This window comes from Pseudopodoces humilis, chromosome 3 (genome assembly GCF_049639895.1).
Source record: "Pseudopodoces humilis isolate 2021_Gansu_Grassland_sample_001 chromosome 3, ASM4963989v1, whole genome shotgun sequence".
NCBI lineage: Eukaryota > Metazoa > Chordata > Aves > Passeriformes > Paridae > Pseudopodoces > Pseudopodoces humilis.
Genome location: NC_142202.1, coordinates 14,596,235 through 14,620,735, shown reverse-complemented (window position 1 = coordinate 14,620,735; position 24,501 = coordinate 14,596,235). Strand labels below are relative to the sequence as shown.

At 43.7% G+C, this 24,501-nt stretch overlaps 1 protein-coding gene across 1 annotated transcript in view; it reads right to left on the bottom strand.

Annotated features, from left to right (window-relative positions):
* Positions 1–11,009: 11,009 nt before the first annotated feature.
* The window catches only part of KCNK12 (potassium two pore domain channel subfamily K member 12), a 28,586-nt gene continuing 15,094 nt past the window's right edge, over positions 11,010–24,501 (bottom strand). The window contains exon 2 of the mRNA XM_005523265.2: positions 11,010–22,129. Coding sequence (XP_005523322.2) covers positions 21,234–22,129 — 896 coding nt within the window. The 3' untranslated portion in view covers positions 11,010–21,233. The remainder of the gene's footprint in view (positions 22,130–24,501) is intronic.

The following is a 24,501-nucleotide window of genomic DNA, read 5'->3' as shown; positions in this document are numbered from 1 at the left end:
TGATTCTGATGTTCATTTTAGTGCTGATGCTCTGGCTTGCAGTCTTTTTTTGCCATGACCTGGGAGGGCAGCGTAGGAGTTTTGGTTTCTGTACCTACTGGCTCTTTTCACCTTGGGCAGTAATAGATTTTTCAAGCTCATGCTCCCTTTCTCCTTGCAGGAAGTCATCTTTCATATCTCCCTTCTGGCATTTATCATTCAATTCAGGGGCACTGGGATGCGCTGTAGCAATCCTCTCACACCTTGGTGGCAGTCAATGACATTAAAAGGTAAAACAAAGAAGCTTGCTTACTTTGTGCCTGCTGTATAAAAGGATGGGTGTTATAGAGCCCAGGGCTGGTGATGTAGGGGCAGGAAATCAGGGGGTGCACAGAGCTCTGTGAGAGGCTCCCCCTCTCCGTGGATGTACATCCCCAGAGAAACTCAAGTAGCCCCCAGGGTTTGAAAGCTGCACTTCTCCATGCTGGCACAGAAACCTGAGATGACAAGAGTGACTGCACCAGCTGGGAGCAGCCACCTGGGGTAACTCTGATAGTGCAGAGTCTCCTTTGGTCCAGTTTGGGGGCACCTTGGTTGCTGCAGGAGCCCTGGCCCCCAGCCCAGGCTGGCCTTTCTCTGGAGGTACCCTGGAAAGTGCTACTTCAGCACCCATCTGGCCACTGCTGGTTTGCTCTAGTTATTGTCTTTAACTTAAAGAAAGTCACCTGAGACAAAAATCCCACCTGTTTGGGGTTGCCCCAGAAAATGAGCAGCACTTACTAAGCAGGCAGTGGAGACCACCAGCACTATGAAACACTTGAATGGCTGGGTGGCTTGCTTAAAATATTTGATGTTCTGAGGGTGAAACTCCTGTGGGACCCCAGCTTGGACCTGCCCTTACAGTGCACAGTGACACAGCCCTGGAGCAGAGCTAACCTGGCTCTAGCAGACCTGAGTCACCATTTCCCCTTCAGCAGTGTTTTAGTAGCTCCTTTTCTTCTTATTTTATTTTATTTTATTTTATTTTATTTTTATTTTATTTTATTTTATTTTATTTTATTTTATTTTATTTTATTTTATTTTATTTTATTCTATTTTATTCTATTTTATTTTATTTTTAAATTTTTTTTGGCTCTGGGAAGGAAATCAGTTTCTGAAGGGGAAACCTTGCCGAAGCCCCTCTTTCTGTGCTGCTGTGGCTGGGTTTCAAGGATGATGTAGTATGATACAACACTGGTTATGAGAAAACTGCAGTGCTGTTTATCTTTCTGCTGTAGAGAGACACAGGATTAACTCTGTAATCTCTCTTGTAAGAGATGTGCTCATTCAGTGTGAATCAGAGGAGCTGCATAAAGTAAATGTGGTTTTTTTTTACCCTGAGATTAGACTGGCTGTTGATTTGGCCCATGAATCCTCGCTAATGCTGTTGCACTCTCTGTAGCTCTCAATGGTTTAATTCCTCTCTGGAGTGTAGTTTGTAGATAAAAGTGTAATTTTCTTACTGGAAAACTTTGAAACCTGATGAGTATCTTACCCATTAGTATTACAAAGTTCTGTTTTACTGGTTTTTTTGAGAATGAGAGCTGATCTCCATCAGTGACTAGATGCTTATTTATCCTGTGCACATGAGAGGAAATCAAACCATCCAAGGCTTTGCTGCACTTCCCACGCATCCTGAGGCATGCATTTAGGATTTTTCTTTTCTTATTACCCTTATCAAAGGATATCATGCAAGGCGTCAGGCTGCTTGAAGGGGTTTAATGTGAAGAAGGAGTTTTTTTGGGGAATATGGTAACCAGTGTAGTAATCTAACATTTGCAGATAATGCCTGAAAACTTGCTCTTTGGCCCTTCCAGGAGGACACAGTAGGGCAGGAGGGATGCCTGGTATGAAATCTGAGCTGCTGGGCCTGCTTTGGGCCAGTCCCTTTATGAGGCCTGCCCAAGTAGGATCTTTATCCAAATGGGGGAAATTTAATCTAGAAAATAGATTGTAATGCATCTGGTCTATAGAGAGTAGGCAGCCAATTAGGAATTTCACAGAGAGCTCAAAGAAATCTCCATAACCATCAGTCAGGAGGGTTTTGGAAAATCTTCCCATGGCTGTAGTGGTCAAGTGCCTTGTACAGCTTTAGGATGGTGTAGGACCCCTTTGGCTGCTGAAGGAAGGGTGCTCGCCTCTGCTGCAGTTTAGTGTATCCTCAAACACAGTCCTGCTTTGCACTGTAGCCAGCACAGTGCAAATGTTCAATGTAAATTCCTCTGGTTTTAGTGCTGTGGAATTGGGTAGACAAACAGGGAGCAGAGGAGGAGCCCATCCATGAGGAGCATGTGCTTAAACTGAAGTGGAACAAAGGGAGAACAGCAGGGTTTTCACTTCATGTACCACAGGCTGCTTGATTTTGCTGTTATTTTAGTGACAAAATTTGTACCAATTTGAATAGAGCAGGACAAGGTCACCATGAATCCTTGTGTGTGATGTTTCAATTCTCACTTCCTTGGGTAGTGAAAACAAGCCCTGAGCCATTTGAAACTGAGCAGGGTCATGAACCTGAGGGCTGAAGTGAGGAGCAGGTGGGAGAGGCTGCAATTTTTGGGTGCCCTTCACATGCTGCTCTAAAAAAGCCACACAGACAAACAAACCAACAAAAGCTGTTTGCACTCAGAAAATAGTCCTATTTCTTCTAAAAAAAAAATGTGTACACCAGCAAAGTCTCTCAATTCCAGCTGAGGAGGAAAGTGGCTGCAAAGGTTGATGCTCCTGAATGTGTGCAGGCAGAGCAGCTCCAGGACATGGATGGCAGAAAGCTTGATGCCATCAGGTTGTCTTGTGCCTGCTGAAAATTCACCTTTCTAGAAATGCTTTTTCCCACTGTTCTGCACCCTCTGTCAGGTCATGTTAAAAACATCCATGAGAGTGGACAAGCCGTGATGAGTAGGATGTGAGTCTCCATGTCAGAGTGTGAGCTGTGCAAAAACCCTGGCTGGGCTCTGCTTGTAGCAGTTTCAGAGAGACCAGCTAGAAACCAGCCTAAGAGAAAGAAGTTCTCAGCTTCAATGTACCCTGAAAGTCAGCAGTTCCTGTCTTAAAACGGACTGAGTGGCCAGAAATGATTGCTGCAAAAACTGCATAGAAAGGATGTTGGTCTTTATCCAGTTCAGAGTAGAAAAGCACATGGACAGACATCCTCACTGATGTCCTGGAAGGAGACAGGCTCTTTGTTTCCCCCTGAAGCAGGACCCTAAGTAAAACCACTTGGGTGTCACCCTCACCTCCCTACTCAGCCCCACTCTGGGGAGAACATAATTTATTCTAACCCATATTTTTAGTGGCTTGCAACTCTATAGCCTGTCCAGATAGACATGTCCATTGATAATATACTGGGATTTGAATGACTAAATTTGTTCAGCAGCTGGGGAGGAAAATCCATGTGGGGACCTGTCATTTCTCTCTCCCTGGATTGCCTCCACAGGCTGTGGCATTTAATTAGAGCAGAGGAAACCTTTGCAGTTTGAACTGAACATCACACCAGTCAGAAGGCAAATACTGCCTACTCAGAGCTCTCCTCATGGTCTCAACATTCACCTTGCAGGTGCTTTAATACCATCCACAACAAATTTCCCGCCTGCACAAGAAAGCACTGATCCAGGCAGGAACAAGCTCTCTGGAAGATGATGCTCCCAGACTCCCAGAGCTGCCAGCATGGTGTATTAAACACTAATGGGGTACTAGGAAAATACTGGAGGCTGTAGGACTGATGCTAATAACACCCAGCTGCAGTTTCTGGAGTTTTAAAATATTTTAGAGCAAAGATGACTGACAGTGCTGAATGATGCAGTGAGTACATCCCCTCCTGACTGTATGGGGTGCTGCTGGCACTGACTTGAACGCATCAAAATCGTCTCTTGCCCTGAGAATCCTTCCCCTCAGCCCTGGGCGTCTGTGGGTACCAGCAGTGTCTTGGAATGATTTTCTTCATGAGGCTTGTTTCTCCCCTGGCAGGTTGTGCAGATCCTCCATGTCAGCACCACATTTTCCTCAGAAATGTGGGAGATGAGGGAATGGTGCCGCTGCAGAGCCAAAGAGCTGATGGGCAGAGAGGAAATGTGCCAGATAAGCAGGATGAGAGGAAATGGTTAGATTGGATATTAGGAAATGTTTTTTCATGGAAAAGATTGTCAGCTGTTGGAACAGGCTTCCCAGGGAAGTGGCGGAGTCACCATCCCTGGAAGTATTTAAAAGTGATATAGGTGTGGCACTCAGAGACGTGGTTTAGTTGTGGGCTTGGCAGTGCTGGGTTAATGATTGGACTCAGTGATCTTACAGGTCTTTCCCAACCTTAATGATTCTGTAATTCTCTTGTTCTCTGAAAGACCTCCTGTGAGCAGCAGCGTCACCCTGAACGCCAGGCTCCTGCCAAACCCACCAGCCTTCTTCTCCTTCTGTTGGGCAAAGACAATTTCTTTAAAACCCTTTAATAAAATTATATCCTTAAAAAACTGGCTTTTGAATCTCCTCTGCTGGAGTTGTTATGTATTTATCTGCTTGAAGGGCATCCAGGAGCACTTCTTTGGGCACCGGTGCCAAACCATTTCTGCTTGCAAATGGGATGGATGCTGGCTGTGCTCTGGATACTGCCCCAGGCTGACAAGGGAGCTGAGTGTCACTGTGTCTGCCTGGGGCCCTGGGGCACTGCAGCTGATGCAGGTGCCCAAGAGCCACCTTGCCAGGGAGACCTGGGCCCTACAGTGGCGCCCTGCTCAGAGCTTGATCCTGAGGTGTCCTGCAGCTCTGACCAAAGTGAGAGGCAGGAAGGTGAGAAATGGCTAAAACACCCCAGCTGATGTGCTGAGCCCCCCACAGTGTCCCCATCCCTCTCAGTTGTGCAGGAATAACCCTGGGAGAAGGTTCTGCTGAGATGGATGCTGGACAGCCCCCAAATGCAGCCCAGATTCCCCCAAAGCCACCCAGGTCTCCCCACATTTGGCTTTAGGGCTTTGGGCACCCCGAGCAGGGCAGTGCACAGGGAGTTATCCCTGCCTGCACTGGCTGCTGCCTCTGCCTGGGTTAAGTTGTATTTTCTGCTGTGGAGGTGCTCAGAGGGTGTATGAGCCTTCTCTGATGGTATGTGCTGGCTGCACCCACCTTCCCCACCTCTGTGGAAAGGCAAGCAAGAGCACCTGTGACACGAGGCAGGATTTTGCGCTGGTTATGTTTCCATTTGCTTTGGAAAATAAAATTACGTGCTCTAGCGAGAAAGTGCTGTGATATTTCTGGGGACTTTCCAGCAGAGCCTCTCTGTGGCTCCAGGTTTCTCTGTAGTCTCTGCTCTTTGTTGGAAACTAATCAAAAAGAGTGAAAAATCCCTCACAAATAGTTTTCACGTGCACTTTTGATGCAATTTTTTTACAGCATTGCAGTGTAGATCAAAATGCATTTAGGCTGGGATGTGATACCATAAAAAAACTTGTAAAAAGTTAGCTCGTTGACTTTTCAGTGCCTAGGTACAAAGCAAAAATAAAGTAATTTTTAGGACAGTTTTAAAAATTGCTGAGAGATGCAGCTGTCTTTTCACTGGCAGTTTCAAAACCTAGAGCTATGCTTTTTTTAGACTGCTTTGATAAATGTTTTGTTACAATCCCACTGAGCTGAGCTGCTTTCCGATTCCTGCTTCCTAATTCTGATACCTGCACGATGGGAGGATTTGTCCCCACCAGCTTTTTAAGAGGCAAACATCTGCTTTCAGCTCTTTCAATTGCCTTTTATAATAATAATCTCACTGGCCTGGCGTTCACTTTTACCAACTTTGTGTGCCCAAGGGAACTGGTCTGGTGAAAAATCCAGAAACTGCTGAATGCTCTGTGTTTCTGTTGGAGTGCTCAAGATTTCTAGGGTCAGGACTCTGATCATCTTCAGGAGAAAAATGTGCTGCCTATAACATTGGTCTGGGGCTCAAGGATTTGCTATTAATTCCTGCACAGTTCTCCCATGTTGTGGTGGACAAGTCCTTAACTCTCTGGTGTCTTTTTATATACAGACTCACAGAATCATTCAGGTTGGAAAAGACTCACGAGACAATTAAATAATGTATATGAAATGAGGATGCCAAAAATGTCTCATTCAGAGGCTTGTGGAGAAGCTTACAGCTGGTCACGAGATGCTTGGAAATCACCAGCGACAGAAGGGAGCCAAGATGGAGTATCTGATTCATCCACAGGCTTCTCATTATTGAAAATGCTCTGAGGGGCTAGAAAAAAGGTAATTGCACTTCAGATGGAAACAATGACTAAAAAATTATCCTTGATGGTTCATTTTTTTTCTCAAAAGGTCTGTGGATACAGCCTGTAACTGCCTATAGCCATTTTTAATATGAGGTAATTTCTGCTTTAATGATCTCGCAGATCTTAAGATATGCTAACATTTACCATCAACTATTAGATCTGCATGGGAATATTTCACTTCTTCAGTACTAGCACAGATGATTCTCATGAGAGGTTGCTTAATTATACCTACATTTTGAAGACGAGAGATAAAAATAAATATTGGTACAAATCAACATGATTATATGGGTATGAATAATCTTGTCCATATTGGCTTTCTCCTTTCCCATTGCTGATGGTTTTTACCCAATTTTCAGAGATTTCAGGGATGAGTGTTTCTCTCCCTGCACAATTCAGATGAATTGGTTTGATTTTGCATTGCAAATGCAATTGATGTAATGAGACTTGGGCTGGTGCAGCTCTGGCCAGGAGTGCAGGAGGAGAATTCTGACTCTTTCTGACCAGACAGGAGTGAGCTGGGGAGAGAGAGCCTGAAGCACATGGATAAAGCAAAGGTACCCCTTCATCTTATCCCAGAGGAGTCCTTCTGGTTTGGTCCCTCCTTTGATTTCATCTTTTGTTTTTCCATGTCGTTAAGCTGCAGTAGTATGTCAGGCTGAATCACTGAATATCACAGGTTAGCAGAAATCCTTTATTTGAAAGACACTCTCAAGTTCCCACATTTCCAACTAAAAGAGCAAAGACTTGGGGTCACTTGTCCCATATAAATTCCCCAGGAAGGGGTAAGGATGGCCACTGGTCCACAGCTCAGCGAGGATGGAGGATTTATCTCTTTTGGGGGACAGAAGATCTGAGGAACAGCACAGAACTCGTCTGTCAGTATCCACGTGCCTCCAGTGCACAGGCCTGCCCTTGGTGTAATGCATGGCAGGAGACCAAGCCGTTCTGAAAGCAGAGAGGTGCCATCAGATGGCTTCTCTTAGCACAGCAAACCCAGGCACACCAGTTATGGCTGCACTGGATCCTCCCCACCAAGGGTTTTGTTACTCCTTTCTCTGGTTCAGCAGGAGCGTGAGAAGGTCAGAATAGATTCCTTGGCCAAGTGAGCCAAACATGCAGTATTTTGCCAACTGATTGACATTTAGGTGGTGATGGACATATGGACAGAAAACTTTTCCCAACAGGCATCCACCTGCAGCTGTTGGGGTGAGGGCAGGGGGCTCCTTCTCCTAATTCTGCCAATATGCCCAAAGGGAAGGTGTCCCCAGTTGTTTGCCACTGCTCCAGGGCTGGATCATTCAGGACCATCTCCCTTGGTGTCAACATGATGTGTGTGTTAAAGGCAATCAGAAGTTTTCATGCAGAATATCTGTGACACTCAAACATCAATAAATTCCAAAATAAAGGGTTTGATCATAGCATTATAAACTTCCCACATGAACCATTTTGAATGACTGGAAGGTGACAATCTAAATATAAATGTAATTTCTTTTTTAAAGCTGACTTCAGGCACATATATACAGCTTCGGTTGACTTTCAAGAGGAGTCTGTGGGAACATCTGACAGCAAAATTAAGTTATATGTTTCTTGTGGGAGTTAGTTTCCTCCAAAAACAGCAAACGCCTTGATTCCCTGGCACTCAGATTTTCAACCTGTAATCCTAGAAGGATATGAACTGTTTTTAATTACCCCCAGTGACAAAATTTTGAAGGAATCACTCGGGGCGTGAAGGGGAACAAGGACATTCAGTGCAAATGCGAGGGTGTGATTCATTTTTAGAGCTGGTGTGGTGATCAGCTCAGCCATGGAGGTTTTGGCACCAATTTCAGCAGGTCACAGGGTCACACACAGCTCTTGTATTAGTTTGGAAGAATAAAGCAGTGGGAAGGAAACAGAGAACTTGGAAGCAGGCAGAGGAATAAATGGGGCAAGAGACCAATTAAAGTGGATAAAAGCAAAGAGAAAGACAGTGGGCATGGTGAGGGCTTTAATGACTTGTACAGCACATTTCAAGGGTATTTCAGGTGAAACCTTTTTTGGAACACTCATTGAAATAGCGTCATTTCCCCCAAAATAACTGGTTACATGACTAGGGTGAGGTGGATTTTAACCTTTACATAATCTTCCTGTATAAATGCAACAGTTGCATAAAATGTACTCTTTGGATGGGGTGTAGGCAGAATCACAGAATCAGTTAGGTTGGTAAAGGCCTCTGAGATCACCCATCCAACCTTTGACCAAACACCACCACATCAGCTTGGCCACGGCACTGAGTGCCACATCCAGTTGTTTCTTGGACACAACTGGATGGTGACTCCACCACTTCCCTGGCCAGCCCATTCCAGTGCCTGACAGCCCCTTCCATGAAGAAATTCTTCCCACTGTCCAAGATGAACCTCCCCTGGCTGTGTCCTCTACTCCTGTTACTGGTTGCCTGGGAGAAGAGACCAACCCACACCTGGCCACAACCTCCTTTCAGGGAGTATTAGAGAGTGATAAGATCACCCCTGAGCTTCCTCTTCTCCAGGCTAAACACCCCCAGCTCCCTCAGTCAGTCACTCCTCATGGGATTTACCCTCTAGACCCTTCACCAGCTTCATTCTCTGGATTCACTCCTGCCCCTTGAAGGTGTCAGTGTGTTTCTGGGTGTGTGATCAGGTGCCCACTGGAGATGGAAGGACAATGAAACCCAGTCCCAGGGAAAACCAGCAGCAGTCATTTCAACCCGATGAAATTTGCAGCTCGGTGTCTGGCACCACTAAAAACCCCAATACACATGAAACCCCCGAATCTCAGGGCACAAGGTCTAATGAATCACCTCTAATTGCCCCATCCCTTAAACACCAGTCCCATGCAGGGCTCTGTCGGGCACATTCGCTTCTCTCAAAATTAAGGCCGTGTCTTCTATCATGTCTCAGTGAGCTGGGAACAGGGTGGGAGTGTCATAAATGCACATGTGCCCCCTGTGGGGGATGCTGGAAAGGAGGGAAGCCAGAGTGGCACAGCAGTGACATGCCAGCAGGCAGCCTGGACACCGAGCCCGTACTGGTGTGAGCATGGGATGAAAACCCAGCGACACGTTTGGGAACTCGAGTCAGCCCCATCATCCCAGTAATGTAAATATCAATGCAGCCCTTATGTGAGGGCTGGATCCTGCTGTAATAAATTGGATTAAGGGCTATTTTTACATTTCTGCCTCTGGAGGGGCTTTGGGGAGCCTTGAGGCAGATGTGTGTCATGGCTGGGTACTGGCAGCCCTGTACCCACTCCTAGAGGGGTCACCAAGCATCTGAGTGAGCCAACCCAGGCTTACTGGGGGCAGCATGGATGAGCTTCCCACCAGCAGCAGAAACAAGGGAAATCATCTCCCATTGAACTTGCTGGCTTCTTCCACCTCCTGATATGCACCAAGGATGCTTTCACAGCAGCCCTCTGCCTACACCAGGACAAGCCCCTTGAGAGACCTCAGGAGCAGCTGTGGGAGCTGCTGGTGCTGCTCATCCAGGTGAGGTTTCTCTTCCACTCATTTGCTGTGTTGCCTTCTTGGAGAGCAGAGCTCAGTGAATTTTTTTTTTTTCCCATTAGGAAATGAGCTGAGGAAGATGGTGGCTCCTCAGGGATATATCTGTAAATCAGGAAGGCACTCAAGCAGTAACATCAAAAAATAATGATGTAAAAAGGGTAATTGTTAAAAACAAAATAAGGTATTTTCTGTAATTATGAATATTTACCAGATTAGTAGGATTTTCCCACCACACCCTATGATGGAGAACTTTTTGGCTGGAATTGTGAAGAATTTGAAACAGTCTGAAAATCCTAACTTCTTTGAAGCATCTGAGACCCTGAATAAATCCCAGGGGAATTAGACTCCCACCAAAGCAGTTCTGGGGACACCCAACATCAATGAAATGAGTGCTAAGTGGCCAAAAATTTCCCTCTTCCCTTCACTGCTGGGCCCAGCATAACTTTTGGTGGCCACAATTCTTCCACCCTTATCCTTTCTGCCGGTAAAATAAGCTGTGTGTGTGTGTTTTGGCAGGGCTGTCACAGCAGCCCTCGCAGGTTTTGTGTCTAGCTGGACACTGCAGCAGCAGGTGCCATCCACAGTATATGCCCAGCACCAGCTCTTGCTGGAACTTGTTTTATTTAGCTGAGGAGATGGGGAGAACAATAGGGCTTTGCCTGTGTTTATAAACCAGAAAGGTTTGCCCTCTGGGTCCATGTTATCTGGCAAGATTAGCAAGCCTCCACGTTTGGTGCAGTGACATTTCTCTCTTCGCTGTGTGATTGATCTTTAAAGTGCCTTTCTAGTCAATATCAAAATTCCCAAGATTTATCTTAATACTTTGGACAGATGGCTTCTATTGATTTGAATGGAAGTTGTGGAGAGGGGATATATATATTGGGAGTTCCTGGTAACTGTTTACAGAGCAAACAGTTTCCATCTGCTCTCTATTTTATTGTGAAAGCAAAGGATCACACAGCTGCAGAATTTAACAGATGACCACTGGGTACATTGGAAGCACGTCCCACCAGTTGTTATCCCACCTGCCTCTGCTTGGCCACACAGTTTACCCAGCATCTGGGGAGCTGTGGGATCTCCACATATGGCTCTGAGGTCTCCACACGTTTCCAAGGGGGTCTCTCACCCAGGAGGTGCTTCTGCCTCGCCTCCCACTCTCCATGCTCAGAAGAAAAGACAAGAGTACTCGCATACACGTCCCAGGCAACATTTTTTCTCCTGTTTATTTCAAAAGCCTTTGTAGTAGCTTAATTGTAACATTCCAAACGTCACCTGGAATATGACATCCTCCCAGATATAGAGAATCCATACTCGATCATGTTTCACGGCATTAAAAAACACACAGGAATGTTCCCTGGACACCAGCAGTGGGTTCTTCTGCAGTCTCCTTAAGCACCAGCTCTACACATCCTCTGCCAATGCCTCTGCACCGCTCTGCAAAGCAGCTGCACCTCAGCTGTCTCTGCCTCCTGGATCCATAGCCACGTTTCTGTGAATGAAGGGGTGCCAAGCCCAAAATACCCATTTTTGTTTGCAAACTGCATATAACAAACCAGTAGAAATGTGATCCGTGTTTGATTGGCTTTGTATATGGCTTTTAGTCCTCTTCATTCAGAGATCTTACAGTGGAAAAATCCTGAGCTGACATCAACAATGGGACTGATTTGTTAAGAGCCCTCACAATTATGGTATAAATTGGAGGCTAAGTTCCTGTCAACCCAAGATTAAAGCATTTTTAAAACTGCCACTTGTTTAAATAGATTTCAATCTTGAAATTTATTCCAGTTTAATGTTTTGCAAGGAAGCATTATCTGAAAGAGAGTAAAAATCTATGTTTTCCAATCAACAATTTGTCAACAATCAACAATCAAATCAACAACTAACAGAGGAACTTATGTTTCTTCATTTCACCTATTAACTTGGTAAACACAGCCAAAATTGTGATGGAAAAATACATGCATCTCCTTTTGACTTCTGCAGGCATTTAAGTCATTCCATCTATTTAATTAGGCTATTTACTACCTGCAATTCAACCAAGTTCAGATTCAAGACACAGGAACATTTGCTTCTTAGACCCCACCATCTCTTTTGGCCTATTTAGGTAATCTCTGTGTGGTTCGACTTTGGGAGTATGTTGAGTGATGTCAGGCACTGGGCCCTGCTGCAGCAGGATGGCAAAATATCCTTTTTCTCTGACCAACACTCAGCTGAAATTTCTCTTAGTTGTTAAAAATGTCCTTGGCTAATACCCATAAGCACCAGTGACAGTAAGTTGCTTGTGTAACACTGGCCAACATCGGATTTCAGTACCAGGCACGTGAAATGTCCCTAACAGTGTAGAAACAGATGCAGAGATTTGTTCAAAAAGTGCCATTTTGGTGCTGCAGCTGTCTGCAGGGCAATGTCCAGCACCCCAAACATCCAGCTGATGCTCTGCTGAACCCAAACTTTTCCCCCTGCCGTGAAAACATCTAGCTGCTGCCAACAGAGGCAGCTCTGCTCACAGCTTTTGCATGTGAGATCCTTACCACCTCATTCGTGATTATTTTGCTTATCTGAAATGCTGATAATGAGTGTTTGGGTTTTCTGTTTGGGGTTTTTTGCTCCTTTTTTTGAAAAACCATGACCACTTGAAGGTCAGCTGCCAAATGGACTGAATGATCAGTGCAGGAAAATTGAAAACCATAACATCTTGTGTGTAGGCTGTGAATAATGGGCAACACCCTTTTGATCATTAAAATAGAAAATGATCTCTCTGTTTTCCACTGTTTTTAGCCCATTAAGAAGGCAGGGATAAGAGCACATTGTTGATGATTTGCACCACTCTCCTGGCAGTACAATTCCTGGCTCCAGACCAGGGGCTGGCAGTAGGATGGATCCCACCCTGGCAGGGGCTTGGCTGGAGGAGGCAGCTGTGGTTTGCCATGACATTCAACTGCTCTCCAAAAACCACAGAGTCCCCAAGGCAGGGCCATTCTGTCCATTTTCTGCTGGGGACTGGACCAGTATTCATGGTCCACAGGCAGGCTTAAATGTGGGGATGGAGGCAAGTCCATCCCTGAGCACTGTGCAGACCAAGGCATGTCCTCAGATACATTTTGCTTTCTTAAAGAAAATAGAAGCCTTGCATGCCCTGGTGCTGGCAGAAACCAAGGCTTTTCCCCAAAAGACGCAGGTGCATTGAGCATTGGAAAAGAATGATAATTTTGTGACACATGCCTGAGCATTGGGGTCCAATTGTTTATTTTAGCACCTTACTTTCTGTTCAGAACACCACTTTCTTTTGTTGACTCACTGTACTGGTAAGACAATTTTTCTTGTTTTTACCGATAAAGATCTCTTAGCAAATATAGCCAGACTCGGTAATTGATTCATCTTACAATATTTATATATGCTGTCATCATATGGAAAGTCTAAACAAATCTATCAATTTTATGAGAAGGATCACAGTGGGATTGCTGCTTTGCCAGTGCAGAGGCACTGCAGAGAGCAGACTGAGTTGACAGCTGCACCTGTGTCCCAAACACTCCAGTTCCAGGAAGGACTGAGGGCTCAGAGGTGGCCAGAAACAGCCTAGCACAGGCTACAGCACTTTGCTGTGCTTCTCAAGGGAGGCTCAGTGCTATATCCATTATCTTTTTTTTTTACTTTTTTAGTACTGCCAAACATCTCCTGAGGCTCAGCAAAGGGAACTGCCTGGATCTACCCAGCCAAGCTGCTTTAACCACCCCAGTGCCAACTCCCAGCCACCAAACCAACCTCCAGAATAACATGGTTGTGTATCAAGAGTCCATCCTTGGCCCTGTAGTGGCCTTTTTGATAAAAGTGGTTAGCAGCCAGTTGAGCCCTGTGATTTATGTTCCTTTGCTTGAATTGAAATTGCATTAGCATGCCCTTGGTTTGCAATGGCCAAACAGGTACAAATATTCAGGTTTTGAAGGTTTATACATGCAATTCCATTTGCAGCAATCAGGCAGGCTCGGTTTCAGTCCCTCTAAAAGCTCCATTCATAGGAGCATAGGGCATTTTTCAAATGGGACTTACATACTTCTGGCTTTCAAAATTTGAAACAGATAAAATGGGAAAATGAAATAGGCAGGCCTTTTCACACAAAAACTGAATCATTAGTATCCTTCACAGAATTCATGTCAAGCAATTCTGTTGGTAGGAAAAATATTCAGTTTTCTAATTTCAACCTTGGTGTATTTTACAATCAGATTTTAGATTTTACAAAACAATTTTAAAAAAGAAAAATGTTCAGAAAGAGACTAATTTTGGTGTGTCTGGGAACATTTGCTGGTGTTAATATTTCAGCTATTTGCAACCAATGCAAAAGGGAAAGTGATACCAACCAGAAAACAGCAGAAAACTGGTCATTCCTTCTAGAATTCAATGCAGAAATGAGGAAAAAAAAACCAAACAGGGGATTTATCTCCAGAATTAAAATTTTGAGGTTTGTAGTAGGAGACAACAATGCCAGCTCAGCTAAAGAGATCTATTGACCTGTGCCCTTTCAAAAAGAAACAAAAGAAACTTTTCAACAGGTTATCTTGAAACTCGAGTAATTTAAATTGGCTGGAAATTTAGAACGAATATTTTTACTGAGAGTATCCAACAAAGTAGTATTCTAGTGACCTAAAAATGGGTTTGTATATGTAGAATTATAGCATTTTTATTTTTGTAAATAAACAATGTTTACACACACAAACCCCCCCCCCCACAAACAACCCCCCAATCATTTTTTCAGATGTGCTTTCAGATACTGAGGTTTTACAATAAAACTGGAACTGAATTCTTGCACTGCCTGTGCAGCCCATGGATGTTACTAGGAGCAAAAATTTCCTAGACTTAATTTTACTTGCATGTAATAGGAAATTATATCTGTTGAGAAAACCTTGTGTTTGATTTGCACACTGTCAGAAATACTGGAATTTTTTTCACGTTGTTTATGTATGTTATTATAAAAGCATTAATTTTGCATTGGCTCCCTGGCTTTAAAAAGTATTCCTAGAGTCTGCAAAGTAAAAAAGGAATATGGGGACACCTTTGTATTCCTTAGGTTTGAGAAAGCATCACCTGCTGAAGGTCTGATCCTGAAAACACTTGGGAATCTGTACCTCTGATACACCCAAAATATGGATCATCGCTGTAAGGGACCAGCATGGCTGCTCTCCAGTAAAAGCTGGGCAATTGACTTCCTAGAATCAGTGCTGAATGATGATGGTGTGGTCCCTTCTCCCCTGTGTCTCACAAAACACCTCTCTCCATGTTCCAGAGGAGGCAGCAGAGCCCACGAGGGAGCTCCTTGGGGGGGGTGACAGTGTCACAACGTTGTGTGACGAGGAATAAATGCAGGAGCAAATGCAAAGTAAGTCTTTGGTTTTCTGCTGGATTTGCTGGAGAACACTTCTAAGCCTCTCCTTTTCCCCATGCTTTTCATTTCTCAATAACAGCACACTTGCTGTAGTTTTTTCCCCCCATGCTAAATTGCCAGACTTTTTTGGGTAATTTGCAGTAAACTGTATCTGTATTTACTCCCTCTTTTTTTTCCAGGGAAGGGTGAAGCACAACACATTTGAAGGCTGCACATCTGCAGCCCCACTTCAAAGCTACACTCTGGATCCTTAGAGTTGAAAGCTTGGATTTGACCTTAGACCTCTTCTTGCCAATGCAAAATGTAGGGCAATTGCATTTTCTTTTTGAGGGGTTTAAAGAGATATTGTAATTAAAGGGTGGATGTTACCCATTTAGAAAACAGAGAGAGAAAGAAAAAAAGATATGGGTCTTCATTGGTAGCTGCACTCAGGCTGTGGCCATGTAAACTAAAGCAGTCTTTCCTCAGTGCATTGCTACAAAATGCATACTTTCCCTTATTTTCCACAATGTAGTGCTTCTCTTTCCCTAGCATTCATGAAAGCAGAATTTGAGCTCAAACATGGACGTATTCACAAAAAAAAAAAAAAAATAAAGGAAAAAAAAATAAATTGCATATTGGTTGTACAATGTGCAATGCACCCTTCATTACTTGTTTTGTGTGAGTCAAGTAGTAATTTTTCCTAATTGAATTTATTATGTAACACAGCATTTACTGTATTATTTAAATGTAACACTGCAGATGTGTGTTGGTTTGGAAAGGCACATTAGTAATCCAATTAGAGCAGCAGCCATACCCACAGATTTGCTAGGCTAGCAATCAGCAAAGTATGGCTTTGTTGAGATTAGCTCTGAACATTCACTGAAATGATTTGCCACTGAGTATTTTTCAAGTTAAAGGCTAGAAAAATACTAAAATGTGAGAATGGTCTCATTGCTACAGCTGATTTCCATATAGTCATAAATTCATCCCACGCAGGCAATCAGGTTTATACTGAGCCCACATGCTTGGCTATATGACCTCCACTGCTGCTAAAGTCTTTCAGCAGCAAGGCATGACTGAAATATGGGTAAATGGTCATGGTGTACTCAAATTTTCACCCACAGAAAGCTGGGGAGGAGAAAAGACTGGAGGCCAGGGCTGAAGCTGTGCTGGGACAGCAGCACCACATCAATGGGGGCACATCTGGGTAACCTGAGCATGGCACAGGGCAGCCCCAGAGACATCTAGTGGGATTCCTGCCTTCCACCAGTAATTCTGGTTGCAATCAGAGCTGGTAATTGCCTAAAGAACCTTTGTATGCATTGCTGTGCAATGCTGCTTCAGCAGGGAGGCAAAGCGCAGCCTTGTCCCTCAGACACTGCTGTCTGTGGCTGAGCTCACTGAGACTGCTCTGAACATCTACATGGTCTGAAGGATGTCCTTCACACTGCAAGGAAATAAAGAGCCACTTGAATTTTTTCAAAGTGAGAACTGCATTTGCAAATGGGAAGAAAACAATGAGAACCAGATGACATCTTGCTGTGACTCCAAACTTTGTCCAAGACACACATGGGGAAAACAGACCCCCAGAGTTCAATGTAGTGACTTGCCAAATGCTACAGATTTCACAAGAAATTAATCTTTGTGAATGACCTCCAGGGCTAAGAAAAGATGTCACTTGAACTTGATCATTGTTGCTCATAAATTCTCACCTAAGTTTTCATTTTCATCTGCAAGGTATTAGTGCAGGTGCCAGGTGAATGTGGTATCTCCTTTGTCCAAGCAGCTCACACCCGTGCCACTGCTGTTCTCACCAGGGGCCAGCTCACAGAGAAGTCCTAATTCCTGCAGCTTTCTGCTGCTCCTGATTGCTCTTCCCTGGGCTCAGGCAGCAAAAGACCTATCTGGGAGACAGGGTCTGAGCTCAGGTCTGTGCTGCCTGTAGGCTCAGCAGGCAGCTGGGATGTCTTGGTCTGTGTGAGCAAAGAGTTACAGCTGCTGCTCTACAGGGTGGTGCAGAGGGGGTTGTACCAGGGAAGATGAACTTTTAAAACCTAAGTCAACCGTATTCTTTCAAGGCTATCCATAATTAATTCTGAAAAAACAAAAAACATTTGAAGGATGTAATACAACTCCCAAGCTACCTGCAAAGAAAGTGCAATCTAGTGCAGTGTGCTTTCACTTTCCCACTCTGTTCCTCCCATTTCCGTCTGATTTCTTGTGCTTCAGTCTGTGTCCAGGTATTGCTGGTATCTGCTCTGTCTGTGAAAATGAAACACCAGGAGGAACTGCACTTGGTGCAACTGGTGCATGTTTAGGGGTTAATTCACAAATGGAGCAGGCTGCCCTGGGGAATTTGAGTTGGACCACGCACAATAAAAGTTTGAAGAGGAGTTGGCCTCTTCAAAAAAAAAAAAAAAAAAAAAAAAGCTAAAGGAAGAGCACAAGGGACTAGGAACGACTCATCTCAAACCTCCTATGTCCTCTTGGCTAGTGTTGTCATGCACAGGGGTGATGGGTGCCCAGGTAGGGCTGGCAGTCTGAAAAGTAGAGACTTGGGGCTTTGTTTCCATGCATCCTTGAAAAATACTTCTGCTACTGAATATGAAGGAACTGTAAGGCCACCCTTCAGCAGATGCTTCCCAGTGAGACCCAGGTCACTGTGCTCTGACTCTCTCATAAACTGAACTTTGCTGAGCCAGATGTGTTTGGGGTTTTTACAGGACTTAGATATGGCCTGGCGCTCCCTGTGGTTGACTTATGTCAACTTCTGGGGATATGTGACCTGCACAGGTAAATAACTGGGCATGCACTTTCTATGCCTCTGAGGCTAAGGAGAAGCACAGTGGAGATTATCAAGGTCCTTGGGTGTAAGTAAACATTAGATCTAAGTGAACAGAGCAGCAATCTGATGCCCAAATCCTTTGAGATGCCCAGCTCTAAGAGTTGGTCCAACTTCCTTTGGAGTTAATAGGAACTGCAAAGGGTCCTGCAAAGGCACCCCTGTGACTGATGGCACCAGAGAGACTTGGAAACATTTCAATCATGTTACAGCAGACTGTGTGTCTGCCTTTGACTGGACTCAGAAAAAGTACAGAGGAGGTATGTACAATTTCATATTACTTCACTGTAGTTGCCAGGCTGGAATAAGTAGTTTGAAAACAATTCACAGATTTACAGCTTAAACAGGATCCTAATCATAGCTGTAATATTTATCCTTTAAAAGAACTCACTGAAAATAAAAAGCCTCCTTAATTTGCAAATTTGTTACCATAAAAAATAAGAGTTCTTGAGCTCACAGAATGTTGATACATTTGAGCAAATTTTTATGAGCGAAATAATAAACAGGTAATTCTTGCTGTGGTTTGGGGCCCTAGCTGTTCAAACTCCTAAGCCCTCTGGGACAGAGCCTGTCTGCCCTGATTTATGTAATAGTTCTAATGAGTAATAGTCCTCATGATGACAAATGCACCAAGATACAACCCTAAGAGGTCGGGCTGCAAAAAAAAAAGCAGGGTACTATTCACTCTTTTGATAAACAAACACATAAATCATCATTGTAAGAGATTTACCTGGGGGGGTAATCCCAAGGGGCAATAACAAATTGTTTCATTCTTTTGGCTCTCTGCCTGTGCTGTTTCCCTTGCATCTCTGGAAGGCACCTGCCTGAACTGGGTCCTCCAGCAGTCAGAGTCTTCTCCAGACCATGACCTGTCCCTGTACATCCTGCCTAAATTTATCTTTCAGTGGGCTTCAAAAGGAGCCCCAAACACCTCCTCCTGCCTCCTTAAAGAGGATGACTGCACAGTCAGGCACTCTGACAGATGGACCTTGAGGAGTCTCTCTACCACCAAGAAAACTCCTGCCTCTTGAATGCAGCCCCGACCATATCACAGAATTTTAAGTGTGAGTCTGTGCCAGCTGGAAACACGTTACAATCATCACTGCTTGTTTCTGGCCAAACACATCTTGATAAAAGCTGTGACATTTACAGTGTGATACAGACCCATGTGTGATGGCTTATCTCCAGCTCTGATTCCTTTTGGTTAGGAAAAAGATACATTCAACACCATAATTCAGCTGGCAGGCTCCAGGTGCAAAACCTCCCATTTAAAGTTGGTTTTCCAAGGGTAAATTCCAAAACATTTTACACTTCTACAAATTTAAAAGAAAGCAAAAATGATGGCTACTCCAACCCCATGCAAAACAAAGTAAGTAAATAGAGTAAAATATCTATATAAAATTTCATGGAAATATTTTCTAACATTTCTAATATTCCTAATTTGTGTTCATCAGCTTGTTCAATTTATTCAGTGACCAACCTACTACTCATGTATCACCCTGAAACCAGAGCCTTCTGATTGTTTAGAATATTGTTCATTTTTCTTTTTTCTTTTTCTTTTTTAAAAGGAGAAAGGGTGAGATGTCGCCCTGGAAACTGAAGCCTTCCAATACTGTTTTCATAGTTTTAGTTACATTCACATGAAAGTAACATAAACCTAAGTTGTTTATCACATCCCTTCTAAGAAACATCTTTTGATGGACGTTTCTCATGACCAGTGTGATTGGGAAGGTGGTAACTTAATTATCCAATCTCTGGTCATTGTCGAGAATCTATAAATACTGGAGCCAGAGAATAAAGGGACAGTTTTTTGTTCTGACACTGAGAGATGTTTGTGTGAATCATTTTGTGTCCTCTAGCGACACTCATGGTCTTGCCTACAATTTTCCAGTAAGTTTTCAAGAGAAGGCTTCTCAGAATATAAGCTTAAGGGTTTGTTTCTTGTTTGGAATCAGCAGAAGACGTTTTATTATCTTCACAGTGTAGTTGAGAGAATTTAGAGAAATGATCCAGATCTGTGCGTGAATTTTTGAATGAGGTTTGCAGCAAATCCTCTGCATCCACTTGTCATGCTAAACTACACACTCTAGACCAGATTTGCTTTTGGCTCTTCAGTGGTTTGGGCTAGCACAGGTTAAATATGGCTTAAGATGGTAGCAGCAACAGCCAAAGGCCAATTTATGACTTGGTATCAACATTTTGGGGGAAGCCAGCTTCTGGGAGAAGTCCAAAGCAATGCCCTTCTGTACAACCTGCACAGTAAAAATTGTGGGAAACAAATCCATGGTTGGAGCCCTCAAAGAACTGCAAGGAAATTATTTGCATGAATCTCTGCAACAACACTGCAGAAGTAAGAGATGCAAATTTAGGACAACAGAGAGCCTACATTCATTTTAGTGACTTATTTCAATGAGAAAGTAATGAAGTAAGCATTTTTGTGGTGATGCAAACATTTGACACCAGAGGTGCATACCGGCTTCTCTTGCATTAAACAAAGCCAGTTCTGAAGATGACAATTGCCTGTTTTCTGTTATTCAGTAGGTAGGAAAAGTTTTGTACACTTCAATGTGGTCCTTGATAATCCCCTGACTTTTAAGAGTTAGGTGGCAGGTGGTCTTTCAGACAAGCCTGGCTGAACTCCACCATTTGTAGGAGAGGAGTTCAGCCCATTCCATCCTCTGCCACTGAAGTCACTGGGATTACTGAAGTGAAGCACAGTCACCCTAAAGCTGGTGTGACGACAGTCACCTACGTGCATGTCATATAGAGGCCTGCTATGAGGAATTGCTGAAGAGCACTGAGTACAAGGCTCAGGACCACACCCAGACCTCAGCCTCAGACCTGTGAGATACTGGTTAGCCAAAACTTACCAAGTTTGAATCCAGAGCCCAGCTTGCCCGCTTCATGCCTTTTAACACAGAGTTTGGGTTCAGGCTCCGTTCTGAAGAAGAACATGTTGGTTTTGACACCATCCTTACCATACACACCATCCTTCTGTAATTGCACCAGATTCTGCATCAAAGACATCCAAGTATCATTTAAAACCCCCTTAGGGGAAAATTGTAACATAATGGTAAAGATCTCACTGCATATTAGAGAAAACTTATAAAACCCCCAGGAAGTAAAATGCTGAACACCCAATCAATACCAAGGCTGTCTCTGACATGTAAAACCTTCCAGTAGCTTACGTGGTAATTCCACCCTAACCACCATTTTATTTTTATTTAAGAAACAAAAGGAATTCCAAAAACTCTACCTAGAATCACTTGTTTCTGCCAAGCGGTTGTTCATGATGGCCAGAGCCCCCACCCCCGCAGAGAAACCGTTCTGTCTCGTATTGATACAGACATTCCTCGGGTAGCCATTGGCTGTCTCGGACAACTGCTTCTGCAAAATGGCCAGGGAGACTTTACTGGAGGCTGTGAGCTCCCTCATGGAGATCATCTCTCCAGAGAGCCTCCTGCCCTCGGTGTCACTGTCGTACTGTCCGTCAGTGTCCACGGCGACGTTGTGGCGGCGCAGGCGGGCTCCTGGGGTGATGGCGTTGCGACGGCTGAGGCGGGTACTGGATTTATGGCACTTTGGGCAACATCTGCATTCGAATTTTTTCAACACCCAGTTCAAAATTTGTTTGATTACAATTGAGATGACGTTAAAAAGGGAGTATATGCAACATACCCCCATTAATATAAACATGAAGTTCCCGAATCTGTATAATCCCTGATGTTGGTACACAGCCTTTTGGCTGCTTACCAAATCTCCAAAGCCAATGGTGCTGAAGGTGACAAAGCAATAATACAAGGAGTCAATGTAGTTCCACCCTTCCACTGCCGTGTACATGGCGGAGGCGCAGCAGGAAAGGGCAATAGCAAAAATTCCCAGGATCAGCATCACGTGGTAAACAGACGGCTTCCAGCCCACAAGGCTGCCCACCCCAGACACCGCTGGCCCCCTTCGGAAGTTGGGAGGTAGGAGACCACTTCTTCGCAGCTGTCTCTCGTAGCACGCCTTCATGATAAATGCCAGGAGGGAGATGATGCGCTCCAAGAAGAGGTTGAAGAAGAGGATAGTCCCGGCACACCCAAAAAGGCCATAAATGATGAGGAATACTTTTCCAGCCACGGTTGCTGGTGTGGTCATTCCAAAACCTACGGTGTGGAGATAAATGGGCAACGTTAGTAACACAGGTTTTTGTGAGTAAGCTCAGGATATATGTACCTTAACAAGGCTCCCATCTCGCTGGACAAAGAGAGTGCTATCTCTAAGTCAGCTTAGGCCAACACGAAACCAAATTTCATAAAGAGGGAAGAAGGCAACAAAAGTTCAATGGAATGACTAAACCTCAAAAGTGAGCAAAAAATCCTTGCAACATGAGAGGATTATTATCTGTATTGACAGAGCAACACCACTCAAAATGCAGGTGGAAGACTCACTGAGCCCAAATCCTTTTCGAGGTGGGATGAGGTGAAGAGGCCATTTCCCTGCTCCCATAAGTGTCAGCAATCATGATCTGATGCAAAATTTAAGTTCTCTGTTCACAAACTGTAACCCAGTGTAACATTTTTGTTATAGGGGTCTGATTATACCATTCCCAGCGAGAAGATGGAAGTTTTCAGTTTGTATAGCAGGAAAAAAAATCCACCTCCCAAATACTGAATGTTGTTTTAAAAATAACAGCACTTTTAAGTCTTTTCCAAATCCCAGCTGTGACCAGCCCACCTGGTATCATCACAGAGGGAAGGAAAAGCCATCACGCTGCAGAGCTGCCTGGCAGACTGGGGGCATTGGGAACTTGCAGATGGATCATTACAGAAGGGAGAAACACTGCTGCATAGATGAATAGAAAAATCAGAGTATACAAACGCTGGGAAGATCCAGCAACAATATTAATTCAACTCTTCTTTATATGAATTACTTATTGTAATATTCCTTATTATTATAACATTATTCACACAGAAAGTTTTATAAGTAAGCAGTAATGCCTTGTAGCTAACAGATGGTTAAATAACAGCAAAATTGAACTTAAATTAGCATGAAAATAAATACAGTAAGTTTACTCCATGTGATTTGCTGATACCAGTTATCATATGAAAAGCACATATATTTCACATCCTATTCCAAGAAGATTCTTCTGAAACTCAGTTCTGAAGGTATTTGCTTTGTTCTGCTATTCTTCCCTGTAGAAACACTTGGTGACTCAGGCAAAAAACATATTGACAGGATTGACATGACTGTTTATGTCCCATGAATAAATAACCACATCTAATCTAAATTAAAGTTTTGTGGAAAATCCACATTCTGAAATTTCATTTCTGTATTGTTCCATCAAAATACTGAGCAAGCAACTTATTCAAGGAGGTAAATATCGACACCAGACTATATAAACAGAAATTTGAGAAAAAAAAGCATAGAGGATAATGAACTCATTACAGGGCATAATGAAATAATTAAATCCAGTTTAATTACCATGACACACCTTTATAAACAGCAATAGGATAATATTGCCTATATATAATGAGTTGAGATTGCTGCTTGAAATGTACTGATCTATTTTTGCAATGGCTGAATTTTTCTGGGTACTTTATTTGTGCTCCCTTCTTACTTTGTTGATAAAGAATTTCCCATTGCTTGATAGAAGAATGTAAATGCTCATGACAAGTAAACTCAGATGTATCTTTTCAGTGACATGAAGATGCATGAGAAGAGGTGGTCCTACTTTCACAACAGACTTGGCAGGCTCAGAAACAGCTGGGTGCCAGCAAGTCAGCTTATTCCTCATAACCTGAGTAACCTGCTCTACTGAGAGGTGTCCCTGCCCAGGTGAGTAGATGACCTTTCAAGTCTCTTCCAACTCAAACCATTCAATGATTTTATGATCATAAGCATCATTATAAAGAGTGTTTTCTGTAAAAGTCAGTGAAAAACTTGCACAGTATTACCAGAAAATATTACCTAAGAGATCATTGCATTTTGCTTTCTGGACCCACCATCTGTCCATTCTGCAGTGTTAACAAGACCACCTTTGAGCAGACCTCACGGAGCCTGCCACAGGCTCTGGGAAGCTCTCAGTTCCATCTTCTCTGTGGGGTGGACCTGTTCTCTGGGTTGGGCTGGATGCTAGCAGGAGTCTTCCCATTCATCATGATGAATATCCAAAAGTGCCTGGTCCTCAGAAGGAGCCTGTTGTGGTTGCCAGCTAGGGATACACAGCCAACTTGTTATGGAGAAGGCATCTGTTCGCCTGTGCCTTGTCAGCAAAACACTTAAAACATGTGCTTCACAGCAAGCATGTGAACATCACCATCAAAATAACTCGCTTTTTTGTCACACATACGGCTAGACACATTTATTAATTAGTTAAAAAAGAAAGAGATAGCGACAGTTTGGATCAAGCTGTAAATGCGCTGAAGCCTTTTAGTATTTTCTGGTGATCATTCAAGAGAGGTGGTGAAGTTTTATGTTTTTGATGCTGTTTGTTTGATCAAGATTTTTCTGAAGCAAAATGCTACCAAAATTCAGT